At 42.1% G+C, this 13,441-nt stretch overlaps 1 protein-coding gene across 1 annotated transcript in view; it reads right to left on the reverse strand.

Moving 5' to 3' along the window:
* Nucleotides 1–13,441, reverse strand: part of DSCAM (DS cell adhesion molecule) — an 833,405-nt gene that overhangs the window by 259,105 nt on the left and 560,859 nt on the right. The window contains exon 10 of the mRNA XM_018051616.1: nucleotides 5,210–5,329. Coding sequence (XP_017907105.1) covers nucleotides 5,210–5,329 — 120 coding nt within the window. The remainder of the gene's footprint in view (nucleotides 1–5,209; nucleotides 5,330–13,441) is intronic.

A 13,441-nucleotide genomic window follows, 5' to 3' on the forward strand; every position in this document is an offset into this window, starting at 1 on the left:
TGGTCCACCAGCCAGATCAATTCAGAAATCAACTACCTGTCCCTCCTTGACAGCTCATCCGTGCCACATGACAGCAGACCCAGTGGGGTCCTTTGAAAATACTAGGCAGAGCACACAGCATCTCCTAATTACTCCAATAGCTCTGGAGTCCACAAGGTGGTGGAAGAAAGGAGAGCGCTGCTGTCATGATGATGCTGATCCCACTGCCCCCAGGTGAAACCACACTTTTGAAACCACCCATCTGACCTGCTGCAATCTCCAGAACCTCTTTGCACTCATCCCACAGTGAGCAACAGGACCCAGCTTCAGTATCCTACTTGATTCTTCTGGAACATTCCAGGTACAAACCCATTTCTGTTGTTGGTTTTGGTCCCTTGACCTTCAGAGCTCCCCCTGCAGATGTGCACGTGGTTTGTCTGCAGTTTCTTCTAAGTTTCTGCTCAAACATTACCTTCCTATGGGGCCTTCTCTGATAACCCTATTTTTAATGTAAATTACTCCCGACAGCTCTCTCACCCCCTACACCAGATGTGTTCTGACTCTTGTCCTTGGAACCTGCTACAATCCAAGCTTCCCTGGAGGTCAGCACAACCCTATTTGTGGGCAGCCAGAGAGCTTGGACAGTAAAGAATCCGCCTGCAATACAGGAGACGTGGATTTAATCCCTGGGTCAAGAAGATCCCCTGGAGAAGGGCATGGCTACCCACTCCATTATTCTTGCTGGAGAATCCCATGGACAGAGGAACCTGGCAGGCTGTGGTCCTTGAAGTCTCAAAGAGTCGGATATGACCGAGTGACTAACACTACAGAGCAAAGATGTCCAGGCAGCCCACGGGCGGGAGTATCAGTTATCTCTTGCATCAGCAGCCCCTCTTCACCCCTCAGGAGCTAAAAAGAGGATGTCCCAGTCCCCAGGACAGCAACTGAAACCCATTTCCTCCACAATAAATGACATACATTTGCTTAGCTACGGATTTCTGGACACACAGGTGAGGCCCACCACAGTATTAAACCGTGATTTCCGCCCCCCTAAGTCTCCTTTAGACAAGAGGTTTTGTTTGTTCATATAAAATAAAAAATAAAAAAAATTGGGAGACAGAAGTGAATATCTTAGATCTTGTGTATCCAGACCCAAGGTCAAAAATGTAATAACATTATTTTTCAGCAAAGACTGTTTCATTTCTGTGATAGCTGCCCTTAAACCACTGCAATTTACACTGGAATTCTGCAGCCTCAGGATTAAACTGTTGAAATTCTCAGAGAAACACCTTGGATTTTTTTTTTTTTTTCATTTCTTTTTTTTTTGTTGGTCACATATAGGGGAACTGCACTTATGATCTTAGTGACTATTTGATTATGGGAAACACATTCCATAAGCAAGACTAAATTTTTCTTAAGATACATCTTTATCATTTGCATAAATATAATAATAATATACAACTTCCCCATTATATTGAAAATATTTTAAAAAAAGCATAATAATATGTAGCAATATTTTCATCATAAGAAACAGGCAGTACTATAAACTGCAGGAAGGAGTATAAATGAACAAAATGATGACCAGTGGCCAATATGTATGGAAATCTATAGAAATTACTTACTCTTTGAACCAGTAATTCTACTTATAGAAGTTTATCCACAGAGAAAAAAATAAACACATATACAGAGATCAATGAGATGGAAGTCACTGTGACATTTTAATAATAGTGAACAACTGGAAAAAACAAACAAAATATCCAACAGTAGTGTTGGACACACCTGGTTGCCAAGCCTCTACCTTCACTTCTTACTTAGTGAAATAGCTAGGGTTGCAGTCACGATGGCCGTATGTAGTTGTAACACAGCCTGCAGACACCCACTGGTGAGGGGCAAACAGACCAGTGAGATGTGAGCAGAAGCAATTTATGACACATTCTGGAGAGGTCCTTAGAGGGAACTGACTCAGGTGGCTGTGACAGCCCTCTGTCTGTACTCTTGCTTCTCCATGGAAATGTGGAAGTGGCCACCAGACCTCAACGGCCATTGCTTAATGGTGGCCAATGCTTTGGAAGAACGGCAGAAGAGACAAATGTTAACAGCGTGGGTCCCTGATGACTGACGGGAGAAAAACTACTCCTGACCTAGCTGTACCCGGCTCCTCTTATGATACAGCTCTCCTGGTGGCTCAGAATCTGCCTGTGATGCAGGAGACCCCGGTTCGATGCCTTGGTCGGGAAGATTCGCTGGAGAAAGGAGTAAACCCATGTGGCATTAAGTCACTGAATTTAGTCCTAATAAAGGCAAGAGAACTTAGATGTACTTATTGATGTATGACTGTAAACTCGACAGAGACATTAAAAAGTCACATTTGAACCCATATTTGCTGCCCTGGAAAGACATTCATTGCCTATTGTGAACTGAAGAAAGATTACGGGTCAGGAAGAAGAATATGCTTGCAATTTTTTAAAGACCCCAAATTATATGTTTATCTACAGATCTATATATGTATATTTGCCAGGGGACAGGTCTGAAAAACTAAATAAAAGCATTTATAGTATTTATCTTTGATTATCTTTGGTTGATGTATTTAAAGGGGGGTTTTAACTTAAAAAAAATTGTTTGCTGCAATTGTTGATTTTTCTTCAATGATTTTAAATTGTATATGAAGTTCAAAGATAAGGCTTTTATAATTTAATTTGCACACCTGTGATGGGAAGGCATATGACGTCTGTAACACTCATAACTGACACAGGGTTATTTAATCTATGAAAAACCTTCTTATAAATAAATGAGATATGGAGATAAGTATGCAAGTAACATGAATAAGAAATTCCCCAAAGGGGAAACAGAAATGATCTGTAAACAAAGCATAAAATGTTGCAAACATCATTAGTAATGTACATTTGTAAATTAAAACATTCACCCATCACAAAGTAAAGTTTAGGGAGAAAAGGATATTGTCGAGCTGGCAAGGGTGCAAGACACACACAGCCTCATCCTGCTGGGCAGTGTGTACACTGCCCTGATGCCTTCTAGCGTGTCCTGGTCCATTTCAGACCAAGGGCCTCCAGTGTGGTCGTGGCATCTTGCGCTGTGTGCTCAGTTGCTCAGTCGTGTCTGACTCTCTGTTACCCCATGGACTGTAGCACACCAGGTTCCTCTGTCCATGGGATTTTTCAGGCAAGGCAAGAATAGTGGGATGTGTTGCCATTTCCTTCTCCAGGGGATCTTCCTAAGGGAAAGAACTCGAGTCTCCTGCGTCTCCTGCATTGGCAGGTGGATTCTTTACCATTGTGCCACCTGGTAAGCTCCCTGCACATCTACATAAACTACATTGAATCAAATATATGCTGTTTGTTACCATGTAATCCAACATTCAGCTATAAGCATGGCCCCAAATAAAAAGGGATGTGGGCAGATATTCTGAATAACAGGATTTTATTCTGGGATAAACTGTTTTTCATATGGACAATGTATGTGGCATGCTACAGGGCAGTAACCTAAGGGATTTAAACAAATTTAATTGATTCTACCCCCAGCCAAATGGTGCCTATCCCTCTCTTTCCTCCCACTTCTCCTTCTCCCTAAAAGAAATACATTTAAGCCGACTATGTGGCAAAAATGCCATTTGCTGTTCTTCAATTGTTACTTCCATAAGAAAGTGCAACATGCTACATATGTTAAGTCTTAGATTGTTAGGAAAAAATGACATTATTTACTTATTTAGTTGTTGTTTTCTTATTTATCTTATTGATACATATTGGCCTTCAACTGCTTAATAAATAAGTTACTGAATCAAGACATGTGAATGAGAAAGGAAAGGGAATTTCCAATACATTTGTAAGCATAGTTAAGGAAACCTTCCTGGAAAGGGGCTTCCCTGGTGGCACAGATGATAAAGCATCTGCCTACAATGCTGCAATGCTGGAGATCAGGTTCAATCCCTGGGCCAGGAAGATTCTCTGGAGAAGGAAACAGCAACCCACTCCAGTATTCTTGCCTGGAGAATACCATGGATGAGAAGCCTGGTGGGCTACAGTCCATAGGGTCTAAAAGAGTCAGAAACAACTGAAGTGACTTAGCAGCAGCAGCAAACAGTTAAGGAAACTTTCCTGGAGAAGGTGATGAAATAGACAAAAAAGATTTTTACCATGTCTAGAATGGTTCCCCCCTTAGTTCCCACACTGCCCATTTTTATTTTTGTAGTGTTTATAATGTTACCTTAATATGGGGAAATTATGCTGCGCCTTTGAAGAGAAAGCATGATTAGGGGTGAAAGTTTGTTTTTAAGAAGATAATACCCAGGTGATGCTTTATATCTATGTTATCTAGGTAAATAAAACAAACTGTAGTTCTATTTTAACCTTCTAAAGCCACCTAACTTTACTTATCTAAATACTGGGGAAATAATTTCGGAGAAGGCAATGACAACCCACGCCAGTACTCTTACCTGGAAAATCCCATGGACTGAGGAGCCTGGTAGGCTGCAGTCCATAGGATGGCTAAGAGTCGGACATGACTGAGCGTCTTCACTTTCAGTTTTCACTTTCATGCACTGGAGAAGAAAATGGCAACCCACTCCAGTGATCTTGCCTGGAGAATCCCAGGGACAGGGGAGCCTTGCGGGCTGCCGTCTATGGGGTTGCACAGAGTCAGACATGACTGAAGCAACTTAGCAGCAGCAGCAATTTCCAACAATGAGTAATCTGACAGTTTATATTTGTTTCTCCATGTGTATGGGGTCTCCAAGCAGATCACTGTTGTCCAGTAGAGGCGGTCAACAGAGAGCTTCCACAGGTGCTGAAACAGTATGCATGAATAACCTGCCTCCCCAACAGGGTCTTTCCATGGCCCTGTGATACAACAACACTTCATGGCCCAAATGAAATCACTCAGGTGGTTTACCAGGGGTGTACATGAAGGATAGACGTACTTGGTGGAGGTGAGGATGGATATATTTGTGAGAAACATCTTCGGAAGAAATGCTCATTTTTGGCCTTTTAAAACAGGGGTCCTGGTGACCTGAGGTGGAGCTGATGGAACAGTAGTAGAAATCAAATGCACAGTAAATGTAACAAGTTAGTCATCCCAAACCATCAGCACCACTTCCCTGGTCCATGGAAAAACTGTCTTCCACGAAACCAGTTCTTCCTGCCAAAAAAACTGGGACCGCTGCTATAGAATATACCATATGTTTTGTAGATAAGAAGCAAACCAAGTGACTTCATACCTTTAGAGAATTTCCACACGATGGTGGGTACAGGGTAACCCTCAGCTGAGCAATTGAGGATGACAGCTTTGCCATAAATCCCGTCCTGGTCCCGTGGTTGAACCACAAACTTGGGAGGAACTGAAAAAGAGAGAAATGCCAGCAGTAATTCAGACAACACTGCAACTTATCAAAGGTGTCATTTAAAGAAATTCAAGAATTTTAACATACGGGAAAGTACAAAGAACGCTTTACATATGTGGGGAAATAAAGCACAGGATTTGCAATTAGGAACCATCTGAGGACCTAGTCCCAGTGCAGGTGATTTGTCTTGTTATATCAGTGACCTAATGCAGATGGAAGTTGACTTGCACTGGGGGACACTGGATTCTGGAGTGCGGCAGTTTGACTAAACCAAGCGAATGTGACATTCTGTTTTTGATTTGTGTTATGGCAAATCTTCAGGGATCCACTCTTGGGTGTGAAAGGTTTAAAGCATCGAGTATCTATTCTGCCTCTAACAGGAGATGAAGGGAGAATTAATAGGCTCTTCCTAAAGGCAATAAAGAACACAACATGGTATTGAACTTTTTCTGAAAGTCTGATGAAAACACGTGGGCCATTATTCCTGACACCAATATGCCTTCTGTGCCAAACGAGGATTATGGAAGCCAGTTGAATCGAGGTGCCAAGATGACTTTATAGAGTACCTATTTTAAAAAATGTATAGATTAAGTAACTGCTTATTTGATGAGTTTTGTGAGATGCTGAAAAAAAAAAAACCCACCATCCCTATGCAAAATATACACATGTACTCTGCTTAAAACATACCTGCCAAGAGAAAGCAAATGTTTTGAGTTAAGTTACTGTGATTTTAGATTACTCCAGTCTTCTTTTAAAGAGAAGAAACAGATTTTTCCTAGGAGAGGTAGCATCTAAAGGTATTAGAACCCAGAAATCTTTTTCAGCAGATTAGTGGCTAATCGTAGGATGGATTTTTAATGTGGCAGTCACAAGGTTATATGAAAGGACATGGATCATGTCAACCATTGACTAGATACTTAACAAATGTGGGTATTCTTCCTCTTCTTTCCACAATTCCTCATAAGGTTAATCTCTGCTTTGCAATTTCCAGAGTTCTTCATTTAGAGACAGAAATGAGGGCTTATGTGTTATATAGGAATTCCACCCACCAAGAGAAATGGACTGAGGAGAAGGCTGTGTTTGTGCCTCGTCCCTCCAGTCATGTCCTACTCTCTGTGGTCCCACGGACTGTAGCCTGCCAGGCTCCTCTGTCCATGGGATTTCCCTGTCAAGAATACTGGAGTGTGTTGCCATTTCCTACTCCAGGGGATCTCTCTGACCCATGGATGGAACCCACTTCTCTTGTGTCTCCTGCATTGGCAGGCAGATTCTTTACCACTAGTGGCACCTGGGAAGCCCAGGGAGAAGGTTAGAGTCTATGTTGGTTAGGATTTTAGAAGCACACTGCAATGGCATGAGCCATAGTGAACATTACTTTACCCATAAAACAGCCAAGAAGGTGGAACTGACATCAAGACAGGAAGTAGCTAGAGATGGAACTCATTGCTGTGTTTCTCAGAGAAACAGCAGAGGGTGACGGCTAAGAGCACAGAGCCAAAGGCTAAACACCTGGGTTCACTCTCCAACTTTGCTGCTTCTAGGTGGGTCATCTTGTGTAAGTCGTCAAATGTTTCTTAGCTTTTATTTCCTCATCTGTAAACTGGGGATTCATTTTATAGAATTGGTATGGGGATAATATGGGTTAAGATTATAATAATTCTTAGTGCCTGGAAGATATAAAGTGTTGTAGGAGTGTTGGTTAATTTAGTATACACAGGTATGTCCAGCTTTAACATATCATTAACAGTTTCCAATCTGCAAATTAAATATTTGCACAGCCAACAGGTCTTTTCATAGTGAGCAGTTTTACTTCACTAGATGGCATTCTGGGACAATTGTACTCAATACAATCTAAATATATTTAAAATAAGGTGATAAGGGATGTCTGTCTCATGGTGGGAAAATTTTCTAGGAAAACAAAAGGCTGGAGATTTTATAAAGCAAATTTATTTTTAGCAAAATTAACCTAACCATCACAAGGGTAGACTGCAAAATTTAAGACATCATGTCAGAATCATTCTGTCCGGGGTGGTAGGTAAAAAAATGACCATCTACATTCTATGTCTACTTGGTTGAAATTTTGCTAAGAGCACGGAATCCCTCGTCAAATGGACAGAGGAATTCCTCGGGAAGAATGTCTAATTATCACTGATCCATGACCCCTGCCCCCCTCAATTTGGTTCTAACCCAAAGAAATGTTATTTAAAAACTTATCAAAGAGGTTTACATGGAAAATAACCACTGACATCTTGTAAGTATAAGGCAATTACAGATGGAAATGGCTCAAAAATTGAGAATTCTTTCATATGCTCTCTTTAACCTCCTGGAATCAGGTACAGGGCAGAGAAGAGAAGACTGGCGTACTGCAGTACATGATGTCACAAAGAGTCAGACACGACCGAGCGAAAGAACAGCAACAACATCAGGTACTAATGACCTTCTCTGCAAATGTGTCACCTATCCTCAGATTCTCTTCCTCTTCACTGCCATGGCCTAGTCATGATGGATAGACTGGATGTGCAGTGAAGTGTCTCCATCCATCTGGTTTCAGTACCCCAGGCTGGACAGCTCTATGCATTTTGCCATGGAAACACACCAAGAAAGGAGTCTCTGCTGTCTCCGGGCCTCCTCTAATGTAACACTCACTCACTTTCATGGGTGCAACCCAGAAAAGTGGGAGACGATCACCCACCAATGAGGTATGGGCATCAGGATAAATGTCCTGTTTTTCCATCCTCCAAACTTATGGGACAACTGTGAGCTGTACTCTAACCTGTGCTTCTCACACCAGAAGGCATCAGAATCACCCAAAGCATTGATTAAAATCCAAGTTGCTGAGCCATGTCCCTAGAAGTTTTGACTCAGTAGGTCTGAGGCAGGATCCAAGATTCTGCCTTTTCTAATGAGTTCTCATGCTAATGAAGAATTCTCAATGAAGAATTGATGTTTTTGACCTGTAGTGTTGGAGAAGACTCTTGAGAGTCCCTTGGACAGCAAGGAAAGCAAACCAGTCGATCCTTAAGGAAATCATCCCTGAATATTCACTGGAAGGACTGATGCTGAAGCTGAAGCTCCAATACTTTGGCCACCTGATGCAAAGAGCTGACTCATTAGAAAAGACCTTGATGCTGGGAAAGATTGAAGGCAGGAGGAGACGGGGATGACAGAGGATGAGATGGTTGGATGGCATCACCGACTCAATGGACACTGGTTTGAGCAAGTTCTGGGAGTTGGTGATGGACAGGGAAGCCTGGCATGCTGCAGTCCATGGGGTCACAAAGAGTCATATGTGACTGAGCAACTGAACTAAACTGACTGAAAGAGTTTCAGATAATGCTGTGGGTCTAGAGATCACCTTTCTGTGATGGGTTCTGTGTGATGCCTTGGAAGGTTCCCAGAAGGAATGAGCCCCAGTTGACCGCAGCAGCAACTAGCTCATTAAAGCAACTTCTATGGATTTTTCCCCTCCTTTCTTGATCTCATTTCCCTTCATTCTTTCACTCTGGGTTTCAGGAATTACATGTTGAATAAAGGATCTATAGCCAAACCTGTGACTAACACTGCTTTCAGTAGGAATTTAAGCTGACACAAGGTGAAAATTGGCTCTTATCTGGATTTCTGAAACAACTCCTAACTGGTATATTGCTACCTTCTGGCTCACTTGAAGGCAGTCAGCACACAGTCAGGTGAAAAATCCTTCAAAGACACTAATCACATGATGGGACTTCTATGATTAACATTATCACTCCATCACATTGTTTCTGGACATAATCCAAACTCTTAGAATATTTTGAAGGCTCCTTATGACTTGGGTCCTCAATCTCCAGCTGCATCTCTCGATAGTCTTCTCTTGCAGGGTTTACCCTATTCTACCTATCCTCTGGGTCCCCCTGGTTCTTCACATGCATGCTAAGTCGCTTCAGTCATGTCCAACTCTTTGTGACCCCATAGATGGTAACCTGCTAGGCTCTTCTGTCCATGGGATTCTCCAGGACAGAATACTGGAATGGGTTGCCATTCTCTTCTTCAGGGTCTTTCACATACACTTCTGTATTTCTTTAACAAATTATCAATAATTATTATTTACATCTCAGCTCATTTCACTTAGCCTGGGTGCATTCCCAGAATCATCCTGCATTACCCTGCCACAGGCATGGAAGTTTGGTGTTGCTTGGTTAAATTCCTGCCTCCCACATCTGGCTGAATCCTTGGGAAAACAAGAACCATCCTTTTCTTGCAGAACATCACACCCCAGTACACAGTCAAGTGTGGGAAGGCAGAAAATATTCTGCAAATGTTTGCTGAATGGACAAAGCAATGAATGGAAATTATGATTCCAGTTTTAAAGATGAGAAAACAGACCTTATCCAAAGCACCATGGCTCAGTTAACAACTCAGATCACAGAGACCCTTGATGCACAAGATCTCTGAGTAGGATGCGTCTGGAAGCACCATCTGATGGAAGAAGGCACAGGGCACTGTAGGAAGATTTGGCCAAGGAGATACAAAACTGGAGGTGGAACAATTACAGAGCTGTTGAGACTGTTGTGATTTTTGGCCTAAACTAGTGCTAGGACACAAAGACTGAAGATTCTATATTTTCTACACTATAATTCTCCTAAGTAGCTATTTTCCTTATATACATATATATGTTTATGCATGCTAAATTGTTTAGTTTTGCCTGACTCTTTGTGACACTATGGACTGTAACCTGCCAGGCTTCTCTGTCCATGGGATTTTCCAGGCAAGAATACTGGAGTGGGTTGCCATTTTCTCCTCTAGGGCATCTTCCTGACTCAGGAATCAAACCCAGTCTCTTACGTCTCCTGCACTGGCAGGTGAGTTCTTTACCACTAGATCCCCTAGCGGCAAGAATACTGGAGTGGGTTGCCATTTCCTTCCCCAGGGGATCTTCCCGATCCAGGGATCGAACCCAGGTCTCCTGCATTGTAGGCAGACGCTTTACCGTCTGAGCTACCAGGGAAGCCCATATATATATATATATATATGATATGCATATATCATAAAGGAAGAAAAGTCCTAGTCCCTCAGTCATGTCTGATTTTTTGTGACCCCCATGGACTGTATAGCCCACCAGGCTCCTCTGTCCATACATATATACATGTGTGTGTGTGTGTGTGTGTGTGTGTGTGTGTGTACATATATACACTCATCCATACATACATACATAGGTTTCCTTTTATTTGCATAATGCTTTATTTGTGATGAACATTTCTGCCAACATAGTTGGCTTTCCAATAGTGAGACTTTTCCAGTGGGGATGAGGGTAATTAAAGAGGTAGAAGGGATGGGTTTAAGCAAATAATTATGTCGCATCTCCAAAAGGCAATGCAGGCCACTGTTGCCATGTATTTCTATGAGTCATAATTGCACGCACACTCTGTATGGCACTCTCTAGGTCCATCAACATCTTATAAATGACCCAATTTTATTCCATTTTAAATGGTTGAGTAATATTCATTTGTGTATATGTACTACATCTTATTTTTCCATTCTTCTGTTGATGGATGTTTAGGTTAAGTAAGTCAGAAAGAGAAAAACAAACACTGGATATTAATACATGTGTGTGGAATCTAGAAAAATGGTATGCTGCTGCTGCTGCTAAGTCACTTCAGCCGTGTCTGACTCTGTGCAATCCCATAGATGGCAACCCACCAGGCTTATCTATCCCTAGGAATCTCCAGGCAAGAGTACTGGAGTGAGTTGCCATGTCCTTCTCCAACGCATACATGCATGCTAAGGCACTTCAGTTGTGTCCAACTCTGTGCGATTCCATGAACAGGAGCCCACCAGGATTCTCTAGGCAAGAATACTGGAGTGGGTTGCCATTTTCTTCTCTGAAAAATGGTATAGATGATCTTATTTGCAAAGGAGAAATAGAGACACAGATGTAGAGAACAGATGTATGGATACCAAGGGGAAAAGGCACAGGGGTGGGAGGAACTGTGAGATTGGGATTGAACTATATACACTATTAATATTGTACATAAAATAGACAAGTAATGAGAATATTTTGTAGAGCACAGGGAACTCCACCCAGTGCTCTGTGTTGACCTAAATGGGAAGGAAGTCCAAAAGGGAGGGGAAAAGAAATGCAAAAAAAGCCAAATGGCTGTAGGGGAAGTCTTACAAATAGCTGTGAAAAGAAGAGAGGCGAAAAGCAAAGGAGAAAAGGAAAGATACAAGCATCTGAATGCAGAGTTTCAAAGAATAGCAAGAAGAGATAAGAGAGCCTTCTTCAGTGATCATTGCAAAGAAATAGAGGAAAACAACAGAATGGGAAAGACTAGAGATCTCTTCAAGAAAATTAGAGACACCAAGGGAACATTTCATGCAAAGATGGGCTCGATAAAGGACAGAAATGGTATGGACCTAACAGAAGCAGAAGATATTAAGAAGAGGTGGCGAGAATACACGGAAGAACCATACAAAAAAGATCTTCATGACCCAGATAATCATGATGATGCGATCACACATCTAGAGCCGGATATCTTGGAACGTGAAGTCAAGTGGGCCTTAGAAAGCATCACTACGAACAAAGCTAGTGGAGATGATGGAATTCCAGTTGAGCTGTTTCAAATCCTGAAAGATGATGCTTTGAAAGTGCTGCAGTTAATATGCCAGCAAATTTGGAAAACTAAGCAGTGGCCACAGGACTGGAAAAGGTCAGTTTTCATTCCAATTCCAAAGAAAGGCAATGCAAAAGATTGCTCAAACTACCGCACAATTGCACTCGTCTCACATGTTAGTAAAGGAATGCTCAAAATTCTCCAAGCCAGGCTTCAGCAATACGTGAACCGTGAACTCCCTGATGTTCAAGCTGGTTTTAGAAAAGGCAGAGGAACCAGAGATCAAATTGCCAACATTCGCTGAATCATCCAAAAAGCAAGAGAGTTCCAGAAAAACATCTATTTCTGCTTTATTGACTATCCCAAAGCCTTTGACTGTGTGGATCACAATCAACTGTGGAAAATTCTGAAAGAGATGGGAATACCAGACCACCTGACCTCCCTCTTGAGAAATCTGTATGCAGGTCAGGAAGCAACAGTTAGAACTGGACATGGAACAACAGACTGGTTCCAAATCAGGAAAGGAGTACGTCAAGGCTGTATATTGTCACCCTGCTTATTTAACTTCTATGCAGAGTATATCATGAGAAACGCTGGGCTGGAAGAAACACAAGCTGGAATCAAGATTGCCGGGAGAAATATCAATAACCTCAGATATGCAGATGACACCACCCTTATGGCAGAAAGTGAAGAGGAGCTAAAAAGCCTCTTGATGAAAGTGAAAGAGGAGAGCGAAAAAGTTGACTTAAAGCTCAACATTCAGAAAACGAAGATCATAGCATCTGGTCCCATCACTTCATGGGAAATAGATGGGGAAACAGTAGTAACAGTGTCAGACTTTATTTTTTGGGGCTCCAAAATCACTGCAGATAGTGACTGCAGCCATGAAATTAAAAGACGCTTACTCCTTGGAAGAAAAGTTATGACCAACCTAGATAGCATATTCAAAAGCAGAGACATTACTTTGCCGACTAAGGTCCGTCTAGTCAAGGCTATGGTTTCTCCTGTGGTCATGTATGGATGTGAGAGTTGGACTGTGAAGAAGGCGGAGCACTGAAGAATTGATGCTTTTGAACTGTGGTGTTGGAGAAGACTCTTGAGAGTCCCTTGGACTGCAAGGAGATTCAACCAGTCCATTCTGAAGGAGATCAACCCTGGAATTTCTTTGGAAGGAATGATGCTAAAGCTGAAGCTCCAGTACTTTGGCCACCTCATGCGAAAGGTTGACTCACTGGAAAAGACTCTGATGCTGGGAGGGATTGGGGGCAGGAGGAGAAGGGGATGACAGAGGATGAGATGGCTGGATGGCATCACGGACTCAATGAACGTGAGTCTGAGTGAACTCCAGGAGATGGTTATGGACAGGGAGGCCTGGCGTGTGGCGATTCATGGGGTTGCAAAGAGTCGGACACAACTGAGAGACTGAACTGAACTGATAACTGGATTGCTTTGCTTTACCGTAGAAAGTATCAGAACATTTTAAAGCAACTATACTCTAATAACAATTAATTTAAATAAA

The sequence above is a fragment of the Capra hircus genome, chromosome 1 (genome assembly GCF_001704415.2).
Source record: "Capra hircus breed San Clemente chromosome 1, ASM170441v1, whole genome shotgun sequence".
NCBI classification, from domain to species: domain Eukaryota; kingdom Metazoa; phylum Chordata; class Mammalia; order Artiodactyla; family Bovidae; genus Capra; species Capra hircus.